This window comes from Littorina saxatilis, linkage group LG3 (assembly GCF_037325665.1).
Source record: "Littorina saxatilis isolate snail1 linkage group LG3, US_GU_Lsax_2.0, whole genome shotgun sequence".
NCBI lineage: Eukaryota > Metazoa > Mollusca > Gastropoda > Littorinimorpha > Littorinidae > Littorina > Littorina saxatilis.
In genome coordinates this window covers 75,611,220-75,634,526 of record NC_090247.1, presented here as the reverse complement: position 1 = coordinate 75,634,526, position 23,307 = coordinate 75,611,220, and the positions used below count along the sequence as shown (strand labels likewise).

The window sequence follows — 23,307 nt, the reverse complement described above, 5'->3', positions numbered from 1 at the left end:
ATGACAAACACACGCTGGCTCTTTGGAGAGCGTCTAAAAATAAAGTGGCTTAACCAGGTTGCAGGCCTGGCAAAACACACGCTGGCTGTTTGGAGAGCGTCTAAAAATAAAGTGGCTTAACCAGGTTCTGGGTTACTGATTCCGACAGACCCGGCATTGGTTCAAAACAACCTTACTTTACTGTTGTTTTTTTGTGTATGGATTTATGCAGTATTTTTCTGATTTTGTCGCATGTTTCATTTTAGTAAAAGTTTAGTCCAGAAGCCTATTTTGCGTTAATATTTAGGGTCTGTCGGAATCGGTGAGCCAGAACGTACATTCTCCCTTTCTCTAGGACTATTAACTTGGCCCTAAAATCTCAATCTTGTAACTGTTTGACAGTTTTGAAAGGACTATTAACTTGGCCCTAAAATCTCAATCTTGTAACTGTTTGACAGTTTTGAAAGGACTATTAACTTAGCCCTAAAATCTCAATCTTGTAACTGTTTGACAGTTTTGAAAGGACTATTAACTTAGCCCTAAAATCTCAATCTTGTAACTGTTTGACAGTTTTTAAAGGACTATTAACTTGGCCCTAAAATCTCAATCTTGTAACTGTTTGACAGTTTTTAAAGGACTATTAACTTAGCCCTAAAATCTCAATCTTGTAACTGTTTGACAGTTTTGAAAGGACTATTAACTTAGCCCTAAAATCTCAATCTTGTAACTGTTTGACAGTTTTGAAAGGACTATTAACTTGGCCCTAAAATCTCAATCTTGTAACTGTTTGACAGTTTTGAAAGGACTATTAACTTAGCCCTAAAATCTCAATCTTGTAACTGTTTGACAGTTTTGAAAGGACTATTAACTTAGCCCTAAAATCTCAATCTTGTAACTGTTTGACAGTTTTTAAAGGACTATTAACTTGGCCCTAAAATCTCAATCTTGTAACTGTTTGACAGTTTTTAAAGGACTATTAACTTAGCCCTAAAATCTCAATCTTGTAACTGTTTGACAGTTTTGAAAGGACTATTAACTTAGCCCTAACATCTCAATCTTGTAACTGGTTGACAGTTTTGAAAGGACTATTAACTTAGCCCTAAAATCTCAATCTTGTAACTGTTTGACAGTTTTTAAAGGACTATTAACTTGGCCCTAAAATCTCAATCTTGTAACTGTTTGACAGTTTTGAAAGGACTATTAACTTAGCCCTAAAATCTCAATCTTGTAACTGTTTGACAGTTTTGAAAGGACTATTAACTTAGCCCTAAAATCTCAATCTTGTAACTGTTTGACAGTTTTTAAAGGACTATTAACTTGGCCCTAAAATCTCAATCTTGTAACTGTTTGACAGTTTTTAAAGGACTATTAACTTGGCCCTAAAATCTCAATTTTGTAACTGTTTGACAGTTTTGAAAGGACTATTAACTTAGCCCTAAAATCTCAATCTTGTAACTGTTTGACAGTTTTTAAAGGACTATTAACTTGGCCCTAAAATCTCAATCTCGTAACTGTTTGACAGTTTTTAAAGGACTATATTAACTTGGCCCTAAAATCTCAATCTTGTAACTGTTTGACAGTTTTTAAAGGACTATTAACTTGGCCTTAAAATCTCAATCTTGTAACTGTTTGACAGTTTTGAAAGTACTATTAACTTAGCCCTAAAATCTCAATCTTGTAACTGTTTTACAGTTTTTAAAGGACTATTAACTTGGCCCTAAAATCTCAATCTTGTAACTGTTGGACTGGCTTTGCCTCCAAAGATGATTCTTGTGCTTCTAGCACTCGGTTACATTTGTTCTAGAGATACTTAGTGCATTTATCATAAAGTAACTCTCCATCCAATCCCATCTCCTTTCAACAATCCCCCCCCCCCCCCCCACCCAAACAGCAAACTAAAACAAAAACAAAAAAAACAAAAAAAAAGCGCAGACTTACTCTGTCATGGCAAGAGCGTGAGGCTTTTCCAGGTTGAAGAGGGCAGGGTGAGCCATCATGGCCACATCAACATCTGCAAAGGCTCCGCTGTTGATCAGGTCGATCTTGCCTCCCCCCGCCTCCTCTGCAGGGGTGCCCACCACTGTCAACTGCGTTTACACAACACGCACATACATCCGTATTTAAAGCTCCCATGCTAATAAATTCGGTCCTTCAAAGAGCTTGATATCTGCATTAAAAAGCTTGAAAGTGTCAGAGAGAATCTTTATGATAAATATTGAGTGTGTGATCAACTTTGGAGTGTGGGGAGCCCCGAGTTATGTGCATCACCTGTAGTGTAAACATGTTGACAAATCGGTTGTTCCATTAGATCTACTACTACTACCAAAATGCTCGCATTGAAATGTACTGGATAAATACTTTGATTCTCATTCTACTTCTCTATTACTGAAGCTTATCAATCAGGGGGAGGGAGAGAGAGAGAGAGAGAAAGGGAGGCGGGGGCGGGCGGTTCAAGGGAGATTAATTACCAATACCATACTCTACGTTGACCATTATCTCCTGTGGTGAACTTTACCCTGCCTTTTCCTTGAAAATCTGGAGACTGAAGAGCCGCCTGAATTCCAAGAGATGCCGCAACACCCACTGTAGCGATCAAGTTATGACCACAAGCGTGTCCGATCTCCGGCAAAGCATCATACTCGCACAGTACAGCAACATTCGGCCCGCCACTCCCACTCCCTCCCTCGGGTTGAGCACGGAATGCTGTGTCGAGTTTGTAGCTTCTCTCAACATGAAAACCTCGTTCTTGCAGAAAACCTGTTATCCGCTGGTGCGCATACTTTTCTTCGTAGCAGAGCTCAGGGTGGTTCCAGATGTCGCGACTCAGAATCTTCAGTTGAGGGCTGAATTCGTCAATGACTTCACATGCTATCCTTTTTAGCTTCTGCTCGTCCGCCATTTTTCCCGAGGTTGTCGTCTGCTACACGGTACAATCTTGAACATGCACTATCTTGTGCACCTTTGGATGGCTAAGACCGTGCAGTAGTTACGTCTGCTGCAATCTGAAATATCTTTCTGGTACACTGTGTTTTACACCAGTCAGTCGTGGTGTACAATATTTATGTCTTTCATTTAGGTCAAGGATAGTTAAAGTTACTTACCTCCCTTGCACGGATAATGTGGCTGTCTGCTGTGCGTCACAGAAACAGAATTGCAAAGCAACCTAATCCTGCATTTTACTGTACAGGACGAGCGTAATACTCGGTATGACTGTATGTCTTTTGTGTGTCTCTCTCGCTATCATACCACACACACACACACACACACACACACATCCAGACATCTGGATGACTTGTCCTACAAGTGCAGCGTAACATACAGATACGTAGAGGTTACATGCCGAGTCTCAGTGATTATTAAAAATAATGGTCGAAGTTAGCGGATCATGAAAAATGCGAGCTTCAGCGAGCTTTTTCATGACCGCGAACTGAGACCATTATTTTTAATAATCACTGAGACGAGGTGTGTAACCTCTTTATTCCTCCTTTCTTCAGTTATTCCAAAAAAACAGGAGTTTTTGTGCGAAAGTTTGATCGAATCCGAATCACTCAACCAGTCAACCTGCGCAGGCGATCGATTAATGCGCGGTTGTATAGTTCCGTGCAAATCATTCCATTCTGTTAACACTTCTTTTCAGTTTCCCTGTTTTGGACTAAAATCAAGTACACAGATATGCTGTTATTCTGCTGTGGCGGTAAAGGCAGATATTGTGTGTTCTGTTTATGTTTTAGTATCGCTTAGTAAATGTTCTTTCGTCAAATGGGACTAGCAGACGAACTTTTGCACCCGTGTTCCAACGTTAATTACTGTATGAAGTTCAGTTTTCTGGGGAAAATAGTGTATGAAACCGCTTTATGTTGTTTAAATTGATGAGATGTGTGCATTTGGTTGCGTGTGATCTGTTTATAAAATGAAATATTGTTGAAAACTGACCGTCGGATTGCAGTCAGTGTTGTCGAAGAAACTGCGTTAAAAGAAGGGGAACTACTCTTGTCGCCAGAGTATGAGTTACTTGCCTTGGGAATTTGCTTGTGATGAACGGTTTGTGCACGGCAGATCTAGATTCAGAAAACAACCGAACTCATGGATTTTATATGGAGATTCATGTGTTCAGGCCTGTAGTTGTTAATTTAAATGCGGTATGTTTGTATTGTTTGCTCCAGAGATGTATACTTCGTACGTATAGAGCGTTCGGAACTTTTCAGTCGCAAAAGTAGTACCGAAACAGAACAGCTTCTCAACCCATTGCACTATCGAGGATTCAGGCTGTTGCTGGCTCGTTATTTGTTTGGTTGCTGGGTCATTATCGAAAAATAACTAGCTCTACAAGTTTACAGAGGTAAAGAAGCAGAGGGGGGAATAAAGACAGATACACACACACAAACATACAGCACACAACGCATACACCCCTGCACATACACATTGCACACTCATACCCGGCGAGCACAGACAGACAGACAGTTCAAGATTGGCTGCATTCAGTAATTGTTGCAAGTCATTTGTCAGCTCCTTTATCTAACCCTTTAGTTTTAGTTCAAGCTTTCCCGTTCTAAATTACCTCTAAAATAAAGTCAGGAATTATGAAGGAGACGACGAGAATCTAGTACGAGTGCAATCTGCTCATTTCCTAAAGCCCGTAATGCCCATTATTAGATCTAGTTGCAGAATTTCTGTCAAGAAAATCTCCACCAAATCTCACTACCCGATCAGCTGAAAATCAGGATTCACCCACCCCACATTTGGATAAAGCGTAAAAATAAAGCGGATTTGTTCTAATTATTTGTAAAAATCCGCACTCAATGCGGACATAGCATTACCATGCATGACGACAAGATGCTACGACACGGTCATACCGTTTATTTCATACGGTTGTCACTGCAGTTTCTGGATCATCCTGAACGCAGGTCAAAATGAGTTCGGCTCATTCTCTCCCTGATCGGACGCTACAGTCCTACGCGAATCTATCAAAACAACAAGTCGCGTAAGGCGAAAATACAACATTTAGTCAAGTAGCTGTCGAAGTCACAGAATGAAACTGAACGCAATGCAATTTTTCAGCAAGACCGTATACTCGTAGCATCGTCAGTCCACCGCTCATGCTCATGGCAAAGGCAGTGAAATTGACAAGAAGAGCGGTTTAGTAGTTGCGCTGAGAAGGATAGCACGCTTTTCTGTACCTCTCTTCGTTTTAACTTTCTGAGCGTGTTTTTAATCCAAACATATCATATCTATATGTTTTTGGAATCAGGAACCGACAAGGAATAAGATGAAAGTGTTTTTAAATTGATTTCGAAAATTTAATTTTGATAATAATTTTTATATTTTTAATTTTCAGAGCTTGTTTTTAATCCAAATATAACATATTTATATGTTTTTGGAATCAGAAAATGATGGAGAATAAGATAAACGTAAATTTGGATCGTTTTATAAAAAAAAATATTTTTTTTACAATTTTCAGATTTTTAATGACCAAACTCACTCATTAGTTTTTAAGCCACCACGCTGAAATGCAATACCGAAGTCCGGGCTTCGTCGAAGACTACTTGACCAAAATTTCAACCAATTTGGTTGAAAAATGAGAGCGTCACAGTGCCGCCTCAACTTTCACGAAAAGCCGGATATGACGTCATCAAAGACATTTATCAAAAAAATGAAAAAAATGTCTGGGGATATCCTACCCAGGAACTCTCATGTCAAATTTCATAAAGATCGGTCCAGTAGTTTAGTCTGAATCGCTCTACACACACACACGCACAGACACACACACACATACACCACACCCTCGTCTCGATTCCCCCCTCTACGTTAGAACATTTAGTCAAAACTTGACTTAATGTAAAAATACAGAGTTATCTCCCATATGGTTTTCGCGAGCATTGAGATCAGTGTTCGCGAGACGAAAATGATTGCAGATTGGCCGACTTCGACAGTGATCTCCGTTCTGTTCTTCACAGTTATGATAGTAAAGACATCGCTCTAAGGTCAAAACAAGTCGAAATTTTGGGACTGCTGCCGGAAGGAGACCGTAATATATGGTTTCATCACTGTCAACTGGTTACAGAAAAAATCGTCTGCTCCAGTGAGCTCCGAAACCAAACGGTTGATTATCACGTGACACTTTTGCCATACTGATTTAGAGTTGTTTGCACAGTAAATACAGCCGCGAAAAATAGATCGCTTGAAACTGTCTTACATTTCAATTCCTTTGTAATTTAAAAATTACAAAACACCATGAAAAATCATTATCGACGATCGCAAATCTGCTTATATCAATAACACATAACAAAAAGCTCTAAATATGTTTTAAAAAATCGGTTTCCTTGCCAGACACAGCCAGACAAGGAAACTCAAGGCATCCTGTCAGGGAGAGAATGAGCCGAACTCATTTTGACCTGAGTTCAGGATGTCTCTGGATAGCCAAACCAAAACAGGATGACATTTAGGAGACTTGGAGAGGTCGACCTGGGGGGGATTTGGGGGGACTTACATTTTTGACACTATTTATTTTGCGAAAGTTTGTGATTTCTGTTCAGACACTTGCGCTGCAATGACGGGTATACAAAGTAGGCCTAGATCTTAAGTCATTATAATTCAATTAACATCCAAGATATGAGCATATGTTCTTAAACCTTCCCGCAAAAGGATGTTTGTGTGTGGTTAGTTTCCAGTTTCCATCATTGCAGGCACTTGCACACACACGGACGCTTGTGTGTCTCAGAGAAAGATCCGTTGAGGGTAGACATTTTGAACAGAAACACATCCTGTTGACATGACGCTGGTATATAAGTTGATGTGGCAATCCTGGATTTTAGCAAGGCCTTTGATACCGTACCCCATGGTAGGCTACTGAGCAAACTTCACCACTACGGAGTCAGGGGTCCCGTCCACCAGTGGATAACTTGCTTCCTCACCCAACGCAGTATGAGGGTGGTCCTGGAGGGTACGGAGTCCGAGGAAGTGACAGTCATGTCAGGGGTCCCACAGGGCACAGTATTCGGCCCTTTGCTGTTCCTGTGCCACATCAACGACCTACCACAGTCTGTGAAATCAACGGTACGACTTTTCGCAGACGACTGCCTACTATACAGAGAGATACGTACCTTCCGGGACCACCTCACTCTCCAAGAGGACCTCAGAAAACTGGAGCAGTGGGCACATAAATGGGGGATGAAATTCAACGCAAAGAAGTGCTACATCCTTAGTTCAAAGCCCACTTCCAACTTCTTCTACAACCTTGATGGAACAACCCTCAAGCAAGTTGACAAGAGCCCCTATCTCGGTGTCCAAATTTCATCCGACCCGTAAAGTGGTCACCACATGTGACGACCACCAGCAACAGAGCATCATCAACACTTGGATTCCTCCGCCGAAATCTACGAAACTGCCCACAGACCTGCAGACGCACAGCATACATTGCCCTGGTACGATCAACCCTAGAGTATGCTGCAGTTGTGTGGGATCCCCACCTCAGTGAAGCAAGACATTGAACGACTAGAGCGCGTACAACACAGAGCAGCCAGGTTCATCACCAAGGACTATAAGTCTAGAGAGCCTGGCTCTGTCACCAAGATGCTAAAGGACCTCGAGCTCACAACACTCCAAGAACGACGGCGCCAACATAGGCTTACAACACTGTTCAAAATATCCACAGGGCAGATACCCCCCGAAAACTTCCTCACCCCTGCAAAACAGACCCGCAGAAGGGTGAAGCCAACACAGTTTAGCGACTACAGTTCCAACAACGTGATCGAGAGGCAGGCCACCAACAACTCTAAAGGTCTAACCATACCACACTGCCGAACTGAACTGTTCAGACACTCATTTTTTGTAAAGACAGATCAGGAGTGGAACCATCTAAGCGAGGAGGTGATAGGCTGCACATCAGCAAAAGCCTTTTCTACTGCCGTAGGAAACCTCCCTCCTCTTTTTAGGCCGCTGCGCCCACCAATCCCGTCGCATATATAGTCAACTTGGCTCCTGCGACGTACCATACCAGAACCAGAACCAGACAGTTTTATACCAAGTGATCCAATACTGCTATTTCTCACGAGGAATTGATCTTGCATAGGGGACAGTACCTAGTAAACGCCCACCCCCTACGTTTGAGCGAATTTTCAATGTATTATTATACATTAGATATTCGTATAGGTAATGTAGTCGTTTGCGTACTGTATGCTTAGCCTTTACATTTATAACTTGTATAAAAAAATTTTCGTGTCTGTTTACGATTGTCATTTAAATTTTTTTTTTATTGTATCCATCTTTATACAATCATGTCTGAGTTTTAGCAGGGACAGATTGTAAGGCTAGGCGTCAACCTAAAATCTCCACCCTTGAGTAATAAAGTTCGTTCGTTCGTTCGTTCGTTCTCTCTCGTGCGCGCGCGTTTGCGCGCCCTGAGAGAAATTATGTCAAGCATTATTCATTCTTTTCTACAGAGTTCTCATACACTCTGATACAATTATCCATTTCTCAGTGTCAGGTCAAAGTCCTTAAGTCCAAAGTTGTGATAGAAAAGATGCACCGTGACAGGAAATGTGTCGATGTCTTTATGACTTTGACGTTATCCCCACGCAATCTGGTTATCTCCTAAGGTTTCTTTGGTGACAATCAGTAAAACTTTTTTTCTACTTCTTTACAGCTGAGCAATGAAAGCCTATTATGGCGGTTGGACAGCAAAGAATTAACAGGAAGCCAGAAGAAAAGGCCGAACGAGTGCTCTCGTTCTTTAAAAAAATTTTGTTGTTGATATATACACATAAAGACACGTTTACAAACATACATTGGCCCGTGTATACAATAAACATACATTTAACATACATTAACATACATTTAACATACATTTAACATACATTTATATGGGTAAAGGTGCTCTCGTTCTTAGTAATTCCTACGCTGTGAAAACATCAGTTCAATGCCGTCATTGTAGTCATTGTGAGAATTTGAATTGCGCTATTGACAACTGAGCAGTATACAATTCTTTAAACTGGTGTCCCACCACTGGCAAACATAGCACTGAGGTCTACCTTTTCCCCATTTACCCCCAACCCCGGGCAACGTGACAAAGAGAACCATTTCTTTCGACCTTTTTTGTCGCCTTAGCATTTCCCACTGAGAAATCACATTTGATTTGATTTGGGTTTAGCCCCCTTTTTTTACGTGGCACAACTATCACTTCCTCATTTCCAAGAACGGCAACTGATCAGGCCATTAGTTGGCCAGCTAACCGTTCGATCTCGCTCTTCGTCATGTCACTTTCCCTCCGGTTGGCGACCATGGCTCGTGGCCGGTTCTGTGGTCTGAAGCCAGGTAAATTAAGTAATCACAGATGTTCGAGACTATATTGATTATCAAAATGTCAAAATATCAACAACAACGACAACTACAACAACGACAACTAAAGACGAAAGAGACGAGTGTTCACGGTAAAACCAGGAAGACGAAAGAGACGAGTGTTCACGGTAAAACCAGGAAGACGAAAGTTTCGTGCGCTTAGAAATGGCGACGAAGATGACTGTTGACGCGGTATACACAAGCAGTGTTGACTGCTAACAACGGGCTTCCAGATTTTGGCAAACGCACAATTTAAAACGTAAGTTTCTCCTCTTGTTTTTAACCATAAGTTTCACGCTTTTACTGTGGTTTTTTTTCCACATCAGTTAGAATTAGCTGAACAACAACCACAATGGGACCGGCACGGTTGGCCTAGTCGTAAGGCGTCCGCCCCGTGATCGGGAGGTCGTGGGTTCGAAGCCCGGCCGGGTCATACCTAAGACTTTAAAATTGGCAATCAAGTGGCTGCTCCGCCTGGCGTCTGGCATTATGGGGTTAGTGCTAGGACTGGTTGGTCCGGTGTCAGAATAATGTGACTGGGTGAGACATGAAGCCTGTGCTGCGACTACTGTCTTGTGTGTGGCGCACGTTAAATGTCAAAGCAGAACCGCCCTGATATGGCCCTTCGTGGTCGGCTGGGCGTTAAGCAAACAAACAAACAAACAAACAAACAAACAAACCACAATGGGTACTGATTTTGACGAAAACAGGTATCCGTTCGTACCACTTTCATCAAATTGTTTCATTTCGGACGCGTTTTATGACGTTCGTGATTTTGGTTGAATGCTTGAGCAATTAGCATTTTAATACCACTATAACAAACAAACCAGGTAGATGGTAAGGAAGTATTGTGCCTCAACCACTGTTTTTTTTTTGTTTTGTTTTTTTTTGTTGCCAAGCACATCATTGTGGGGCTTTTAATCCATAACATGCATCCGTCTACAATGTATCATCATTCATCCTTCAACATGTATATATATAATAAATATGTAAATGGCAAGTATACAAGACATATATATACAACATTAGGACATAACCGACAGACGGACATATAACATACCGTTCGCCTACAAGTAAGGCCAGAGCATAACATGACATGCAGATTACAATACTGATAAAAAGAAAGAGAGAGAGAGAGAGAGAGAGAGGGGGGGGTAATGATGGTGGTGGTATCATTTATAATGTATACTCTCAAGTAATAATACAAATAATAGATTCTTTTTGAACTTCCACCCTACAATAGTCAAAAGTCACTAAAATACAAGACACCCCTACACCCATAAGATTGGACAGGGTGACAGACAGGTAAGAGGATAAGGGAAGCAGACAGACATAAGACATACACACACACTCTTGCCTAAAATCTTATAAAAACCTACAATTTTAAACTGTGGAAAAAGTTAAGCTGAAATGGACACTTCGCCTTGGTCAATAACCTAACATATATTCGCATAGGGTAACCACTCTGACAAAAATTCAACATTTCTATTCCTGATAAGATTCGATTTCTTTTCAATGTAATATCTTTGTTTTAATATTTTCACACAAAAATTCAAAAGCGGAACTGAGCCCTGACGTTTAAATTTATAAATATAATATTTTTCTAAAAGAATAATAAAATCTAAAACATTATCAGTGTTCACATTATCATCATTTCCAATTATCAATCCTTTTGAAAAAGTCAAATGTTCACAATGTAAACATTCTTTGTGCAATACATTATTCAATTTAATCCAGAAGGTTTTAACAATCATACATTCCCAAAATAAGTGAAAAATTGTCTCTTCATGATACCCACAAAATGTGCAAAGCGGTGAACTTCTAATTTTACACAAATATAAATATTTATTACAAGGTAGAATCCGGTGTAAGAGTCGCAGCTGAAACCACCTTAAACTTACATCAACAGTACTTTGAAAGGGTTTCAAAAAAATTAATTTCCAATTCATATTACTTTCACTGGTGCTATTCCATTTTGAAACCGCGGATGGAATAACGTTAGACTGCACAAACACCCTCTTCACAACATGGTTTCCTTTTTTTTTTTATCACTGACCACACTCTACTATCCACTGATTCATGCTGACAATTCAATGTCTTAAAATTTAATTTCTTCTGATAGCTTTTCACAGCGGATACAATTCCACAATACAACAAAATATCACTTTTAACATTAGGAAATAATTCAGAAAACTCTTGATAATTCAAATATTTACCCTCCAAATTTACTAAATGTTTCACATATACAATTCCTTCTTCATGCCAACTCTTATAACAAGAAGAGCAAACGCTCGATCGAGTCACTTTCGCAGTTCTGAATATTATATGAGGCATCAGATGGACAGGAAGAAATTGCTATTCACAACACAATGAGTCACGTTCACATAAAATTTGAGCCCGGTCACTTTTATAGTTTCCGAGAAAAGCCCAACGTTAAGTTGTGTGTTGCCGAACAGAAAAGGCTAGTTATCTCCCTTGTTTTTCTGATAACGTTCGTAAAAGGCTACAGATGTAAATACTTTGATGTAAAGAATAATCCTACAAAGTTTCAATCACATCCGATGAACTTTGTCAAAGATATAAAATGTCTAATTTTTCCTTTGACGCTGACCTGTGACCTTGAAAAAGGTCAAAGGTCAACGAAACCATCGTTAAAGTGTAGAGGTCATTGGAGGTCACGACTAAACAAAATATGAGCCCGATCGCTTTGATAGTTTCCGAGAAAAGTCCAACGTTAAGGTGGTGTCTTTTACCTCTCACTATGTTATCATTATAAAAAAGACATTCGTACAAAAATTCATCAATATTAACAGGTAAACATTTTGCATATAACTTTTCATAATGCTTTAACACATCTTGCCAAAACTTGTTTTTCACCGTATTTTTCAACACTTTTATATAATTGCTACCAACCAGATTCACAATATTTAGTTCTGGATATATATCCATAACAAATCTCTTCAAACATGAATCACCACAAACAACCTTTCGCATCCAATCAATCTTCAATGTTGACAAAAATACATAAATATTCACCATATTTAACCCCCCTTCTTCAAGGGGGTTACACACTACTGTCTTTTTAATTTTTGATCTTTTACCACTCCATAAAAAAAATCAAATAACAACTTATCCAATTCTTTCAATAAGTTATTATCAGGATCGGGCAGACACATAAACAAATGTGTAATCTTTGACAATACAAGGTATTGTGGGTTTTCAACAAGCCTGGGGCTGCTTCCAAACAAAGTTTTTTTTCTTCTCCTAGCTCTTAATAGATACTTTCAAATGCTTTGTATTCAGATGTGGCATTTTTCTTGCAAGAAAGAATCTTAAAAAATGTCAAATTACGCTTAATTGAGCTTATCAGTTTTATAAACTCGTGTTTGTATTTTTGATTAAGGAAGAATTGTTTAAATTGTTGAAAGACGTAAATTCAAGTTTATTGGGTTTTTTTTAAAGTTGAGTTTCTATACGAGTGCAAACTTGAAAAATTCACCAAAGCACGTAGGCACAGCACACACCCATCATAAGATGTAATGCACACACAAACAGACGCACCCAGACGCCTTTAAAAAATCAAGTGGATCACACACACTGTTTTATTTTTTATTTGCAAACACAACCACACGTTCTATATTTTGTCTTTGTGCATAAATAACTTCAACACTACACACACACACACACACACACACACACACACACACACACATCACACACACACTCACACACACACACACACACACACACACACAGACACACACATCACACACACACACTCACACACACACACACACACACACACACACACACACACACACTTACACATTAAATCTGCATCACAAATAAAATGTTAAAACGGAGAAAGCGACGGGGTACGGCAGTGTCATGAACAAGGAAGTCAAAATGAAGAAAGACTCAGACACCATCTGAAGAGTTATTCTGTCCAAAAATGAATATTCAAACGTACATTGACCGCGCTGGTAACTTCCTGTTTGCTCTCTCAAGGCTTAGCATAATTTATTTTCAAGAGGGATTGAGGGGGAACAAATAAACGTATTGGCAGAGGTTCGAACCCAAGACCACAAAATTTAGGGGCCAATGTCCTAACCGCTATGAAACTCCAACAGTTTTGTAAACAATGGAAACTTATAATTATATTTAGTCAAGTTTTGACTAAATATTTTAACGTAGAGGGGGGAATCGAGACGAGGGTCGTGGCGTATGTGTGTGTGTGTGTGTGTGTGTGTGTGTGTGTGTCTGTCTGTCTGTGTGTGTGTGTAGAGCGATTCAGACTAAACTACTGGACCGATCTTTATGAAATTTGACACGAAAGTTCCTGGGTATGAAATCCCCAGATGTTTTTTTCATTTTTTTGATAAATGTCTTTGATGACGTCATATCCGGCTTTTCGTGAAAGTTGAGGCGGCACTGTCACGCTCTCATTTTTCAACCAAATTGGTTGAAATTTTGGTCAAGTAATCTTCGACAAAGGCCGGGGTTTGGTATTGCATTTCAGCTTGGTGGCTTAAAAACTAATGAGTGAGTTTGGTCATTAAAAATCTGAAAATTGTAAAAAAATATTTTTTTTATAAAACGATCCAAATTTACGTACATCTTATTCTTTATCATTTTCTGATTCCAAAAAGATATAAATATGTTATATTTGGATTAAAAACAAGCTCTGAAAATTAAAAATATAAAAATTATTATCAAAATTAAACTGTCCAAATCAACTTAAAAACACCTTCATCTTATTCCTTGTCGGTTCCTGATTCCAAAATCATATAGATATGATATGTTTGGATTAAAAACACGCTCATAAAGTTAAAACGAAGAGAGGTACAGAAAAGCGTGCTATCCTTCTCAGCGCAAGTACTACCCCGCTCTTCTTGTCAATTTCACTGCCTTTGCCGTGCGCGGTGGACTGACGATGCTACGAGTATACGGTCTTGCTGCGTTGCATTGCGTTCAGTTTCATTCTGTGAGTTCGGGGCGGGGATGTAGCTCAGTCGGTAGCGCGCTGGATTTGTATCCAGTTGGCCGCTGTCAGCGTAAGTTCGTCCCCACGTTCGGCGAGAGATTTATTTCTCAGAGTCAACTTTGTGTGCAGACTCTCCTCGGTGTCCGAACACCCCCGTGTGTACACGCAAGCACAAGACCAAGTGGGCACGAAAAAGATCCTGTAATCCATGTCAGAGTTCGGTGGGTTATAGAAACACGAAAATACCCAGCATGCTTCCTCCGAAAACGGCGTATGGCTGCCTAAATGGCGGGGTAAAAAACGGTCATACACGTAAAATTCCACTCGTGCAAAAAACACGAGTGTACGTGGGAGTTTCAGCCCACGAACGCAGAAGAAGAAGAAGATTCTGTGAGTTCGACAGCTACTTGACTAAATGTTGTATTTTCGCCTTACGCGACTTGTTTTATTTTATGCTACAGTGGCATTACTCTTCATGCGTTGCAAAAACGTCAAAATGACCTTTTAAATTAGCCGTTATTTTGCAAACATGTTTCATGGTATTGCAGCACATGTTTACCCATCCATGCTACACACGGCGTCGCACGATGTAATGCCTGCGATATCTCTATTTACAACATGCAAATAAAGTCAAAGAACTTTTTTTTTTTTTTTTTTTTTCTTCTTTCTTCTTTCTTCTTATCATCTCTTCTTCTCTCTTTTTACATTTAGTCAAGTTTTGACTAAATGTTTTAACATCGAGGGGGAATCGAAACGAGGGTCGTGGTGTATGTGTGTGCGTGTGTGCGTGCGTGTGTGCGTGCGTGCGTGCGTGCGTACGTGTAGAGCGATTCAGACCAAACTACTGGACCGATCTTTATGAAATTTGACATGAGAGTTCCTGGGTATGATATCCCCGAACGTTTTTTTCATTTTTTTGATAAATGTCTTTGATGACGTCATATCCGGCTTTTCGTGAAAGTTGAGGCGGCACTGTCACGCTCTCATTTTTCAACCAAATTGGTTGAAATTTTGGTCAAGTAGTCTTCGACGAAGCCTGGACTTCGGTATTGCATTTCAGCTTGGTGGCTTAAAAATTAATTGATGACTTTGGTCATTAAACATCGGAAAATTGTAAAAAACATTATTTTTTTCTAAAACGATCCAAATTTACGTTCATCTTATTCTCCATCATTTGCTGATTCCAAAAACATATAAATATCTTATATTTGGATTAAAAACAAGCTCTGAAAATTAAATATATAAAAATTATTATCAAAATTAAATTTTTGAAATCAATTTAAAAACACTTTCATCTTATTCCTTGTCGGTTCCTGATTCCAAAAACATATAGATATGATATGTTTGGATTAAAAACACGCTCAGAAAGTTAAAACAAAGAGAGGTACAGAAAAGCGTGCTATCCTTCTCAGCGCAAGTACTACCCCGCTCTTCCTGTCAATTTCACTGCCTTTGCCGTGCGCGGTGGACTGACGATGCTACGAGTATACGGTCTTGCTGCGTTGCGTTGCGTTCAGTTTCATTCTGTGAGTTCGACAGCGACTTGACTAAATGTTGTATTTTCGCCTTACGCGACTTGTTACATTTAGTCAAGTTTTGACTAAATGTTTTAACATCGAGGGGGAATCGAAACGAGGGTCGTGGTGTATGTGCGTGTGTGTGTCTGTGTGTGTGTAGAGCGATTCAGACTAAACTACTGGACCGATCTTTATGAAATTTGACATGAGAGTTCCTGGGTATGAAATCCCCGAATGTTTTTTTCATTTTTTTGATAAATGTCTTTGATGACGTCATATCCGGCTTTTTGTGAAAGTTGAGGCGGCACTGTCACGCCCTCATTTTTCAACCAAATTGGTTGAAATTTTGGTCAAGTAATCTTCGACGAAGCCCGGACTTCGGTATTGCATTTCAGCTTGGTGGCTTAAAAATTAATTATTGACTTTGGTCATTAAAAATCTGAAAATTGTAAAAAAAAATAAAAATTTATAAAACGATCCAAATTTACGTTCATCTTATTCTCCATCATTTGCTGATTCCAAAAACATATAAATATGTTATATTTGGATTAAAAACACGCTCTGAAAATTAAATATATAAAAATTAATATGAAAATTAAAACAAAGAGAGGTACAGAAAAGCGTGCTATCCTTCTGAGCGCAACTGCTACCCCGCTCTTCTTGTCAATTTCACTGTCTTTGCCGTGAGCGGGTGACTGACGATGCTACGAGTATGCGGTCTTGCTGCGTTGCATTGCGTTCAGTTTCATTCTGTGAGTTCGACAGCTACTTGACTAAATGTTGTATTTTCGCCTTACGCGACTTGTTTCTTTCTCCTCTTCTCTCTCTCTCCTGTTCACTTTCTCTTTTCTTCTTTATGTATTTATTTTATTTCATTCTCTTTTTGCTTTGTCTTTTTGCTTTTTTGCTTGTCCCGACGCTTGTTCCTTCTCCCAGTATGCACCCACGCGGCCCCGTCCCAGCACTCACTGCAACATCCACCCCTGAACTTCGTTCCGCCGCCAGACTTTGTCGAATCAATGAGTCAAAGAACTGTAATCAAATCACTCCAGCATATTTAGGAGAGATGATAAAAGTCGGACCATTTGACCTACACACCAGAAACTGTGCCATATACACAAACTGAACTTTAATGCACATCAACTATGAAAATATTTGCAGAACTGAAATTGATTTTAAAAATGATGCCCTTACTGTTTGAAGACAGTACACCGAAGGCGCCATTTTGGAAAGTTTTCTGACGAATTGGACCTTAAAAAGTTGAAGGGACATTCGTTGCACGGTAATTTAGAAACACCTGCAATGATTTGCTCAAAACTGCTCTTAAACTATGGCAAATCAGGGGCGGATCAGTTGCTTTGTAAGGGGGGGGGGGCACTTTGAATCGAAAGTGAATGTGATGGGCGCGAAGCGCCCGAATTTGCTAGGGGGGTCCGGGGGCATGCCCCCCCCCCGGAAAAATATTTGGCCCAAAGAAGCAAAATGGTGCCATCTGGTGCCATTTGAACTTAGAAATGGTCATAGAATCAGCTTTCCAATTCTTTTTAATTTTTTTTCGGGGGGGGGGGGGGGCACGTGCCCCCTGTGCCCCCCCCCCTCGTCCGCCCCTGCAAATAATTAAATGAATTTTAAACAGCGAGCGGTTAGCTTTGCCCAGCTCTCCTGTGTCAGGAGCCGGATTCCGTATGTCATCATATTCTATTTAGTCCTCATAGATACCCATTCGTCAAATCAGATTAAGAACGTTGGATTGAGGCAGTCAAACCTACAGTCTAGCAAGCGCATACATATCCGTGCCATACAGGGCTAAAACGCTTCCCATAATGTAAACAAACACACACGCCGGTCGTTGGAGAATATCACGTCTAAAATGACCAGCAAACACACCATTCAGATTTGAAAAATAAAACGCTCAAACACCCATTTTCGCAAATTGATATAAACCAAATATGAAGTGATTTACTTAACAGCTGTAAAAGTAATTAGCATTTGTTGGGGGTCAGCCCGTTAGACATTCTTTTATTACATCCAGAACAGAATATTTTCCAACCCGCACAGACGCAGGAGGCTTCAGCAAAGGAGCACTGCAAACCCCATCGGTTACTTCTTATGATTGGTGAACGTCTTTGCAGTGACTTCAGTTAAGGAGCAAGAATGAGGAGCCATGGCTGGTTCGTGCCCCACTCCATACCAAGGTGTCGCATACTTTGGCATGATTTTCTTACGGTCACCTGGAGAGTTCGTCCTACTCAGCACTGAGTGGACAACCTTAAGCACTGATCGTTCCAGGGCATTGGCATTTCCTTTCCAATAGAAGGGGGGGGGGGGGGGGGGCGCAGCCTGTCTTTCCCCTTGACTCGGCTCGGGTCCTTTAATTCAGGGCTGGGGTCTCTTCCTTGGCCGTTTTACGGTCTAGGAGATTGGACGAAGTGCTGGGCACAACTTACTGGCGCTCTGGCGATGTCTTTTTCAACTTTTGCCTGAGAGACATCGCGACTGTCCGGCAGGATGGTTCTCGGTCCCTTCCTGCCCTGGTGGCAGCGGGCCAGTTCCTGTCTAGGACTTAAGAGTGAGTTAGATTTTTTCTTTCCCACCGCCTTGTTGAAGCTATCTACTATATGTGATTCGGAGTAAGAATATGTAGTTTAATTGAAAATTTTAAAAGTAAATTTTCATTTGATTAATATACTTACCCGAATCACATACTTTATGCCCTCCCACCAACCCCGCTTATGGTTTTTAGTTTCTTTAAAAGCCGTATGATTTACCACGACGTGTCCGGGAGCGGTAGTGACGTAGTACACACCAAGGGGAGGTACCTCCCATGGTCTGGCGTCCTTACCAACGCATTCGTTTACACTTTTTTGTGGTGGGGTTGCTTCCCTTTAAAGTTTTTAGACGGGTAGCGATTTTCAGACCTTAGCATCTCAGACTGCGTCAATGCTATATGTGATTCGGGTAAGTATATTAATCAAATGAAAATTTACTTTTAAAATTTTCGAACAAATGTGCCTATGCATGTTCTGTGTGATAAGTAAATGTACGTTTCTGCTTCTGGTTTCAGTATTTTACAGTTTTCCCAAAGTGAGAATTGTTGGTTTTTTTGGAAACTTGAACTTTGTATGATTTCACTATCTTCGAAATGCAAAAACATTCTTTCTTTGTTCTGAGTGATTTTTTCTGCTTGTTCATATGATTCTGAAAGTGATTCTTTCATCTGTTTCTAAAATTTGACATAGCCAAAGACCCTTGAAAATACATCACTGTTTGCATGATCTCCGTTTTCTAGCATTTCTAGCGTAATATGATGTGGCATTATCTTTGTTTCAGGATGAGGATGGATCTGCGTTGTGCAAGTACTGTGGGTACTGCAGCATGGACTTTGAAGTGTGTGAAGGCTGCAGCAGAAAGCTGCCTGTGGACGTTAAGGTGTTAGTAAAAAGGCGAAAGGTTGAGCAGCCGGTGGAAAATGAGAGTGAAACTGAAAGAACTGTAGGCGGCGAAAAAATAAACACTTCTTCCTCCAGTGACACTCCCACGTGCACAGCCGCTATTATAGACAAGAAGGCCTTCTACGGAAGTAAACTGCAGACGCAGAATTCAGCCTTCGCTAACAAAATGGAGGAGTTCTCCAGTGAGTTTACTATCAAACCAACTGGACGTACTTTCACTCGGAGAGGGCGGGGTGCTGGCTCTCGCGGAGTAGGCCGGACCCGAAAGCCCAAGGAACCGAAGGAACCAGGTATTACTGCATTCTTTGTGTGTGTGTGGGTGCACGTGCTTGCATGCGTGTGTGTTTTTGTATGTTTCTATGTGAATATACCTGTATGTTTCTATGTGAATATACCTGTATGTTTCTATGTGAATATACCTGTGGTTTGGGGTTGCACTGTTCTTGTAGTATGTGTTTGGAAAGTTTCAGAAAAGCTCTTCCAGTGGATTGGTCTTTTTCATGTTGGACTTGTTTAATATGTTCGGTGTCTGTGTGTGTGTGCTACACATGCCATTACCCAAACAGCTGTTACAACCACCAGTGCAGAGGAACGGCTTCAATAATATGCTTACATTACTAAATTTTAAGACTTACAGTGTTATCTCCATGGCAGTTCATACAAAGGAACAGCTTGGAAGATAACTGTTATGTTATCTTGTGTGCTGAGAGTGTGTGCTGTTTTTGCAGTGAATGTTATATTAAACCTGTTCAGGTCAATGGCTGAAAGGATGCGGTTATACCGCTTATAGTCCTGTTGTATGTTGTTTGTGCAACATGTGCAGTGCCTTTTACTAGTTTTAGGAACAGCTGGTGCTACTCCTGTGTCATGTGCACAGTGTGTGTGTGTGTGCGTGACAGAGAGATCTTTGAACTCAGAAATGGGAAAGAGAGAAATTTGGGAGAGAGAAAAAGCAAGCGATATTGATTGCAATCAGCAACTCATAGAGAGAAATGCAATAGGCACTAGAATTATGCCTTTGACTTTTGGTTTTGGCTTATGCAGTGTTTGCATGTGCATCGCTGCATGTGTGGGATGAGAGCATTGACTAAATGAGAAGTAGGTAAAGCATTACCAGCAGGCGAGTGTGACTCTCACCTTCCCATGTTTTGCAGTGACCTTGACGATATCCAGTGATGAGGATGACGGCCCTGGTCCCAATGGTGAAGGCAGTCGTCGGGTGTCAGTGTCTGCTGGTGCGTCGACATCCACATCTCAGAATGACGATGATGACTTCTTCTCTGCACCCGCTAAACCTACGTCTTCATTTGGCATGGGGCGGAAACAGAGAATGGCTGATGCTGTGAGTATGCTTATCACAAAATGAGCCTGATGATTTTTTTTTTTTTTATCATTTCTCTCTCTCTCTCTCTCTCTCTCTCTCTCTCTCTCTCTCTCTCTCTCTCTCTCTCTCTCTCTCTCTCTCACTTCTTTTTTTATTATGAGTTATTTCTAATATGCTGACTGTTAGCAAATGATAACAAGACATGTCGAGAAAAAAAATATCAAAATGAGCCTTTAGGCGAATTTTGATAGCGTTTTCGAGACATGTCTTGTTATCATTTGCTAACAGTCAGCATATTAGTAATAACGGTTTTATTATCCGTGCGTGGTAACAAACATAATACCCGAAGCGACCCTGCAAGTAAAGTGTCGCCATTTTGGCTTGGTTGGTTACAAGGTAAACAGAGCAAACAAAACAAACATCCAGCACACTTTCAGCTTTCAAGTAATCTTTCCCAAAAAGTTTAATTCACAACGTGTCCCTTCTTTTCTGTGCATAGTATCATAAAAACACTCAACAACAACAAAAAAACAGAACACAGACTCGAAAATGCTAACAAACTGAAAGTCCGAAATTGGAACGGACAGTTCTGGGAAGAGCCATGTCAAATGTTGCACATTTGTGTTGCGCATGCGCAGTTGAATGCGGTTAAATGTCGGTGGAATTGAATGTTGATCGTTGCATGCGAGAGGTCACAGTGATGGAACATTGGCGGATTTGGTCTCGTTGGAGGCATGGCAGGTTCGTATTCCGGATCGAAAAGAGCTGCTACCTCGTCGTTGCTGAGTTCCACGTCCTGTCGGATCGTCTGCTGGCTTGTGACAGTCGCCGATGCAACGAGACGACCCCGTTCGATTCTGCTTCCCGTCGAAGTTTTGGCTGGTTCTCCCCGCGAAGTATGACTTGGGAGCAGTGCCAACTGCCTATTCTCTGTGAGCTTGGACGACATAGCAGCTGCCATCTCTAGTTTTCTGGCGGTGGATGTTTTTTGGTACGGTTGCAGGGAGTTAGATCTAACAGTTTTGTGACCGGTGACACTGATAATGTCAATTGCCGAATTGGACTGAAGTTCTTGTCTGCGAGTAGTGTTGCACCCGTCGCTCGCACGCTGTGGTTTGTTTTGATCTATATCTGCGACAGCTCACTTCTTCATAGTGTGGACGCCCATGGGTCTGTTGTCATACCATGTTTCGTCATCTCCATGGAACGTGTTGACAGAGAATTGCCAAAGATGCTCACACTTTGGATTTAGCAGAGACAGGTACTTGTACTGTTGTAGCTGTACACTGACTGGACAGCTGCTGTCCCCAGTCTCTGGCATGACTCCAGTCACAAGTTCTTCGTCTCCAGCTCTGTGATTCTTGGTAATGTAACCGAGTGCCAATTTACTTTACTCTTTCTTACCGAGCCCAAACACTCAAGCAAACGACACAAGTTATATTAACCAGGCTTCTTTTATTCCATACGATGAAATGGGGAATGTGTGGGATAACGGGGGTTTACTTTCAAATACAAAACTTTCACTGTATGGGACTAAACAACTCCAAAAAAACAATGCTCTCAACTCTTCACTCTAAAACTACATTCTCCCTCTAAAGCTACCCTTTAAAAACACACTAAATCCTTCCCCCAAACTACACTCTACTCTAAATCCTCACTCTCAACCTTAATCCCAAAAAACCACAATGAGACTCTAATCTAAAACAAACGAAATCTAAAAAAGCAACCTAAAAACAATTCTAAAAAAAAACCCAAATCTACAAAAACTCTAACAAAACCTGACCAAATCTCTCTACTAAATCTAACTGCTCTTCACTAACAAAACCTAGTCTACGAAAACAAATCTACGCCCCACTAAAAAAGAAAAGACCTAACTAAAAAAGAAAAGACCTAACTAAAAAGAACCCCGTCGCACGCTCCACCATCCTGCAAACCACAGAATGCACGCCGTAAGCATACGTAAACAAATCAACAATTTCAACTACCACAAGCTAACTCGTTGAACAACAAAACACATCATTCCTACCAAATAACATGCCTACAATACCGTTCTCTCAAACAACGGTTTTCTAAAGCATTCAACAAACAAAAGTCTTCCCAAACATTCCAATTCACAAAACAATCTACTTGAACATTCAAATAAATCCTTTCCCCAAGCAGCATACTATTCTTCTCACTGCTTACCCATTTACAGAAAGAAAATTGTATTAACCTACCAGCAAAAGAATTCTCACATCCCGAAAAGATGTCAACCCGTGACAGACATGTCACACAACGGCATCAAAAACACGCACAAAATACACGTCTTCTTCCCTCAAAGATTCCAATCAAAAACACAGTTTTAGCGTCCACATCCTGCGCGCCGGTGTCACAAGATTAACACATTCAACTCGAGGGGTGTCAGGCAGCCCCACTTTCTTTAGTTAGTGTCTAACATCACCTTCAACTATTCAAATTTACATCGCGGCGGAGGGAAAAAGGGAGATGGAATAAAGCCACCCGTCAATTGTCTCCCGTTCACAAAAACATTAAATCACAAAATTTACTCCAGAGGCTTGTACCAAAAAAGCGATCGTTTTACCTATGCAAATTTTAGAATCGGCTATTCCGCGAGACCAATTCAATAGAAATGAAACTCAGTCTCGGAAACCTTAATGGATCCCCGATAGTACAGGTTTGAATCCTTGATGATAATTAGTTTTAACGTCCTCTAAAGCC

The 23,307-nt window shown here is 40.6% G+C and overlaps 2 protein-coding genes across 2 annotated transcripts in view; one reads left to right on the top strand and one right to left on the bottom strand.

The window, feature by feature from the left end:
- The window catches only part of LOC138963278 (xaa-Arg dipeptidase-like), a 31,918-nt gene extending 28,767 nt beyond the window's left edge, over positions 1 to 3,151 (bottom strand). The window contains exons 1-2 of the mRNA XM_070335339.1: positions 2,495 to 3,151; positions 1,918 to 2,066 (exon numbers count right to left, since the gene is read on the bottom strand). Coding sequence (XP_070191440.1) covers positions 1,918 to 2,066; positions 2,495 to 2,878 — 533 coding nt within the window. The 5' untranslated portion in view covers positions 2,879 to 3,151. The remainder of the gene's footprint in view (positions 1 to 1,917; positions 2,067 to 2,494) is intronic.
- A 6,078-nt stretch (positions 3,152 to 9,229) lies between these two features.
- Positions 9,230 to 23,307, top strand: part of LOC138961331 (uncharacterized) — a 17,188-nt gene continuing 3,110 nt past the window's right edge. Inside the window, exons 1-3 of the mRNA XM_070332931.1 lie at positions 9,230 to 9,571; positions 19,144 to 19,555; positions 20,420 to 20,607. Of these exons, the coding sequence (XP_070189032.1) occupies positions 19,189 to 19,555; positions 20,420 to 20,607 (555 nt within the window). The 5' untranslated portion in view covers positions 9,230 to 9,571; positions 19,144 to 19,188. The remainder of the gene's footprint in view (positions 9,572 to 19,143; positions 19,556 to 20,419; positions 20,608 to 23,307) is intronic.